This window comes from Chrysochloris asiatica, unplaced genomic scaffold, assembly GCF_000296735.1.
Source record: "Chrysochloris asiatica unplaced genomic scaffold, ChrAsi1.0 scaffold00015, whole genome shotgun sequence".
In the NCBI taxonomy this organism is placed as follows: Eukaryota; Metazoa; Chordata; class Mammalia; order Afrosoricida; family Chrysochloridae; genus Chrysochloris; species Chrysochloris asiatica.
This window is the reverse complement of record NW_006408533.1, coordinates 31,238,623-31,244,869: the sequence shown is the minus strand read 5'-3', so window position 1 is coordinate 31,244,869 and position 6,247 is coordinate 31,238,623. Positions and strand designations below refer to the sequence as shown.

Sequence of the window (6,247 nt, the reverse complement as noted above, 5' to 3'; positions counted from 1 at the left end):
CAAAATGTGCAAAGATCTGGAGTCAGAAAACCAAAAAGGAAGAACACGCTCAGCATTTCTCAAGCTGGGAGAACTGAAGAAAAAATTCAAGCCTCGACTTTCATTATTGAAAAATTCTTTGGGCAAATTATTGAATGATGCAGAAAGCATCAAAAGAAGATGGACGGAATATACAGAGTCACTGTACCAAAAGTCAACTATCTGGCTGACTGATTGGAAGAGATCCATATTTGTGTCCATTCTAAACAGGTGACCCAACGGAATGCGGAAGTCATGGGACAATCTCTTTGATATTCCATGTGAGTAAAGTTTTACTAATGGTAATACATAAACAGCTGCAAGCATACATTGATGAAGAACTTCCAGAGGTTCAAGCCAGGTTCAGAAGAGGCTATGGAACGGGAGATATCATTGCTGATGTCTGATGGATCTTGGCTGAAAGCAGAGAATATCAGATGTTTACCTGTGCTTATTGATTATGCAAAGGCTTTCGATTGTGTGGATCATGACAAGCTATGGACAACATTGTGAAGTATGAGTATTTCGGAACACTTAATTGTGCTCGTGAGGAATCTGTATGTGGACCAAGAGGCAGTTGTTCAAATAGAACATGGGAACACTAAATGGTTTAAAATTAAGAAAGGTGTGCAACAGGGTTGTATTCTTTCACCATACTTATTCACCCTGTATGCTGAGCAAATTAATCTGAGAAGCTGGGTTATATGAAGAAGTATGTGGCATCAGAATTGGAGGAAAACGCATTGACAACTTGTGATATGCAGATGATACAACCTTGCTTGCTGAAAGTGAAGAGGACTTAAAATATTTACTGATGAAGATCAAAGAGCACAGCCTTTGGTATGGATTATATCTCAATGTAAAGAAAACAAAAATCCTCACCACTGGACCAATAAACAACATTCTTGTCAACGGAGAAAAGGTTGAAGTTGTTAAGGACTTCATTCTTTTTGGATCAACTGTCAACACTCACAGAAGCAGCAGTCAAGAAATCAGACGATGTACTGCATTAAGCAAATATGCTGCACAAGACCTTTTTAAAGTGTTGAAGAGCAAAGATGTCAGCTTGAGGACTAAGGTGCGCCTGACCCAAGCCGTGGTATTTTCAATAACCTCATATGCATGCAAAAGCTAGACAGTGGATAAGGAAGATCGCAGAAGAATTGATGCTTTTGAGTTGTGGTGTTGGAGGAGAATACTGAAAGTGCCACGGTCTGCCAAAAGAACCAATAGATCCGTTTTGGAAGAAGTGCAGCCAGAGTGCTCCTTGTAGGCCAGGATGGCCAAACTTTGTCTCTCATACTTTGGACATATTGTCAGGAGGGACCATTCACTGGAAAGGATATCATGTTTGGTAAGGTGGACGGTTGGAGAAAAAGAGGAAGGCTCCCAATGAGCTGGATTGGCCAAGTGGCAGCATCGATAGACTCAAGTGTGGCAACAGTAGTGAGGTTGGCCCAGGATCAGTCAGTGTTTTGTTTTGCTGTGCATAAGGTTGTTATGAGTCGTTACCGACTCGATGACACCTAACAACAACAGCAACAACTCTTGATGTATAGCATTTACAAGGAGCCACTCCTGGATTTGAATTGCTGTCCTCTGCTTCAAATCGACTTTGCTGTCCAGTGCTTATCCTACAGCACCACACCAGGACTGGATAGGTTATATACTGGCTTATGCAAAGATGAGTAAGACCTTATTTCTGCTTCCAAATTGTTGTTAGGCTGGTAGGGAAGACTTCTGCAAATGTAGAGGACAGTCACTTGAAACTGCTGCTTTCACTGTGGCTTTAAGACCACTGGGGGCCACATAAATGTGGTGAGTATAAAATACACAAATTCCTGGATCCCAACTGTGACTCAGCACATCTGGATCCCTTTGGGAACCTGCATTTCCCACAAAGTCACCTTGTGAATTTCATGCTCACTGTATTGAGAAACACCAGTAAAAGGGGTGATGTGCTAAAGTGGGGGGTTAAAGGGGTGGAGTTCTGCAGTAGTGTTGAGGGCCTTCAGCGGAAGACCTCAGCACTCACTATACAGTGGTCAGTGTGGAGCCAGAAGTATACTTATTCTGAATGGAGAGAGGCCTTGAGTTGGAAGTATGGGGCAGAGCTATCCAAACTAAGTTGTGGAATGCTCTGAATGCTGTCTTGAGTCAGGAGTTCAGATTCATTGTGCGGTCAGTGAGGAGTTCCTGCTACCCCCTGTCCCTGCACCCATGTGTGTGTGTGTGTGTGTGTGTGTGTGTGTGTGTGTGTGCCTATACACCTGAACCTGTATGGTACTCCCATCCATAGCCTGTGTGTCACCCAGGCCTTCAAAGGATCTTTAGCTCAAAACCCAACTCCACCTCTTAATACCCTCTCTGCATATGTAGCCTCATAAGTAAATGGAGTACAATATCAGCAGTAGTACTTGTCTCAGGGTTTTAGTGAGAATGGAATGAGTTGATCAATCTGTATACCTACCTACCCACCTACCTAGAGAGTCTGGTACAGAGTAAGTGATGATTATTCACCGCTGCAGTTATTATCCACACTTGAGGTGCCTATGACAAGGCGTGTTAGAAAAGCTCTTCTCCTTTCTCAGCGTGGTCAAGCTGGCTAATGATTGATAAAACTATTCCGTCTTTTTTAAACCTGCAGGCTCGGCATTTGGCTGTTTATGTCTGAAATGCCCTTTGGGACGCTGTCAGTCCCGACGCTGTGGAAGCTCTTCTACCTCATGCACCAGGTGGAAGGTGGGAGCCTGGAGAAGCTCTGCGCCACCCTCTTGCCTGCCCAGTGCAAGGCGCACCTCCAAGGTACAGTCTTGTGGGGCCTGGTGGCTTGGAAGACATGCAGCAGACATCTGTCTCCACCTCTGTGTGCTTCTCCTCCTCAATGCTTTAGTTTTTCTACTTTGAGAATGAATACGAGGGAGTGCTGTATTCTGTTGTTTTTGTGTACCGTTGAGTTGGTTCTGACTCATACTGACCCTGCATAGGGCTTCATAGAGAGCAGCTGGTGGGTTTGAACTGTGGACCCACTCATCCAGTGGTTATCCTACAACGCCACACTTGGGAGGGATGACTTTGAAATTTGAGAGGCTGCTTAGCAGCTGGTTTATCTTAAACCTAAATTTGGGTTTTAGGAACCGCCTCTTTGTATGTGCGTGTGTGAAATTATTCTTTGCGTACAGTTACTTGTTCTCTAGCAAATACTGTTTTCTCTTTAGATTGATATTTTCCGTTCACTCGGCTTTGACTTTTCAGAACTTGTGCCATAGTTTGTTTCATCTTAATGGTAATGTTTTAAAAGCTAATTAGGAAATTGTTTTGTTCTTTCTAAAATATTAGGCCTTCGTATATACTTTGAAACACTGAATGATGATAGCACATTTCTATATTCTGGGACTGCTCAGTACTGATTTCTTTTATAAACCTAGTTTGGGGATGAGGAATACGAGTTGATTTGGTAAATGCCACATAGTTATTTTGAATGCAATAGAAAATTTGGTGAACTATTTATTTCTCACATCTGCATGCATAGGAAAAGAATTGTTGGCTTGCTGCCTCTCTAGTTCAGAAAGTTCATCAGGAGAATATTTTTTTCAGACAGGTTTCCTTCACGGATTAAACTTGACCTTTGCAATGTTTAATTTTCTAAGTATTGCAGTTTGCTCATGCTGCCACTTAGTGACAAAATATGGTATGTTTACACAACCACAAACCACCCAACCCATACAAATCCATGGGCTGTGCAGTTGATTTCTGACTCACAGTAGACAGTCAGTGCCCGTGGGGATTCCTAGGCTGAAGTCTGTGTTGGAGTAGATCACCAATCTCTTCTTCTGCAGAGACACTAGTGGGTTTGAGCTACTGATCTCTCGGTTAGCAGCCTGTCGATGCTTAACCATTTGTCCTACTGTTAATGACATCTGTCAGTATTCAGCTGTGGTTAGAACTGTATTTTCTTGCTCCATTCTGTTTTTTTTTAAATGCCATATTTGTGCTGAGGAGTTTGCTAATCTTAGTTTTATTCAGTAGGGTCTGCTTTTGTTTGGTTGACAGTTAAGCAAGTAACTTCAATGTGCCTAGCACCAGCAAGACTGCCTTCGAAGGTGTCTTACCTGATGGCAGTGGTAGTGCTTAGCTGTTAAGGAAGCTTGTGACCAGGGACATGACATTTCATTTTGTTAAGTAACCTTGTGAAGATGAGGAAACAAGTTGATTTACTTTGAGGCTATAGGCATCTAAGAGACTGTCTGGTCCAGCCTTCTTCCTGATGCCAGTAGAAGTCCAGTCCAGATCAAAGAAAGACCTTTTGTATCTTAAAGTGGTTCTAAATGTTTTCTAACATTCTGTCTCCTTTCCCTCTGGTACAGTAATTTAAACTGATAGAAATGTACTCTTTTTCCTCTTTAATTTTCTTGATCTTAACGTGCAGACCCGGAGCATTTTGTGCACTTTGAGAAGTGTCTTTCTTCCATGAATAGCTCAGAAGAGATTTGCCTTCTGACTACATTTGCTCAGATGGCACAGGCCAGAAGAACCGACGTGGATGAAGACTTCATAAAAATTATTGTTCTGGAGATATATGAGGTTAGTATGAACGTTTTTGAAATAAGCTCAAAGTTTTCCATTTTGTTTGGCTCTCTGTTCATTGATTCTTTTGAGATTGTGTTTTTAAAAATATAATGACCTATCTGTTGTCAGTGCTTACGGAAGGGCATAAAGACTCCAAGGAACACCATTTTCCTAGAAGAAGAATTAAAACCATGAGTTATAATCATTGCATTGCCCCCCTGTTGTTGTTGTTAAGTATCGCTGAGTCAGTTTCAACTCATTAGTTGCTGTTAAGTGCCATAGTATCAGTTCCGATTCATAGTGACACTGTATAGGGTTTTCAAGGAGTGGTTGGTGAGTTTGAACTGTCAACTTTGCAATGCAACTAGACCTTGAGGTCCAGAACTCCATTACAACTCATGGGGTTTCCAAGGGGGTAAATCTTTTGTGGAATAGAAAGCCTCATCTTTCTTCTGTGGGGTGAGTTGAAACATCCACCTTGTGGTTACTAGTCCAGGAGCCACCATGCTCCCCACTGCCCCCTACTGTGTTGTAGGATAAAGCATAGAACTGCAAGATTGGCAGTTCAAACCCACCATCTGCTCCTCAGAAACCCTATACAGGGTCACTACGAGTTGGAACCGACTTGACAGCACTTAACAACAATAAAATCTCTTAAAAAATTTTTTTTTATTATTGTGGTTTGGGTGAAAGTTTACAAAGCAAATTAGTTTTCCATTCCTTACAAGTGTTCCTCCCTTTATGGGATTGTATACTTGTCTGAAAAGTGATCCCATAGGGATTGCAATCCTCTCCAGGGACCATCAACTAACAGTATTTATCTCTGTTCACTTTAACACTTGCATTCCTCCCTGTATGTTCAGCTGCCTTCATCATTCCTCTCCAACCACCCTCTCGTTGTATATTACCTGCCCTGTCACCCGTGTTAACAATCTCTCCCCACTATGAGTTGGAACAAATGTGGAAGACATCCATATTTGTGCCCATTCCAAAGAGAGGTGATCAACAAAATGTGGAAATAATCGAACAATATCATTAATATTACATGCAAGTAAACGTTTGCTGAAGATAATGAAAAAAATGGCTGCAACAGCACATCTACAAGGAACTGCCAGAGAGTCAAGCTGGATTCAGAAGAGGACATGAAACTTGGAGTATCAGTGCTGACATCAGATGGAGCTTTGCTGAAAGCAGAGAACACCAGAAAGATGTTAACTTGTGCTTTATTGACTACACAAAGGCTCTGTGGATCATGACAAGCTATGGATAATATGGCAAAGAATGAGTATTCTAGAACACTTGCTTGGGCTCATGAGGAACCTGCACATATACCAAGAGACAGTTGTTCAAACAGAACAAGAGTATATTGAATGGTTTTAAATCAGGAAAAGTGTGCAAAAGGGTTGTGTCGTTTTGCCATTCTTATTTGGTCTGAATGCTGAGGCTAAAATAATCCAAGAAGCTGGATTGGAGGAAGACTCATAACTAACCTGTGATATGCAGATGATACAACGTTGCTTGCTAAAAACAAAGAGAATTTAAAATACTGATGAAAGTCAAAGACTATAGTTGTCAGTATGGATTGTACCTCAATATAAAGAAAACAATAATCCTCACCAGTGGACCAATAAATAACATTATGATAAATGGAGATAAGGTT

The 6,247-nt window shown here is 41.6% G+C and overlaps 1 protein-coding gene across 1 annotated transcript in view; it reads left to right on the top strand.

Moving 5' to 3' along the window:
* Window positions 1-6,247, top strand: part of EPG5 (ectopic P-granules autophagy protein 5 homolog (C. elegans)) — a 115,603-nt gene that overhangs the window by 38,184 nt on the left and 71,172 nt on the right. Inside the window, exons 11-12 of the mRNA XM_006835102.1 lie at window positions 2,666-2,823; window positions 4,448-4,602. Coding sequence (XP_006835165.1) covers window positions 2,666-2,823; window positions 4,448-4,602 — 313 coding nt within the window. The remainder of the gene's footprint in view (window positions 1-2,665; window positions 2,824-4,447; window positions 4,603-6,247) is intronic.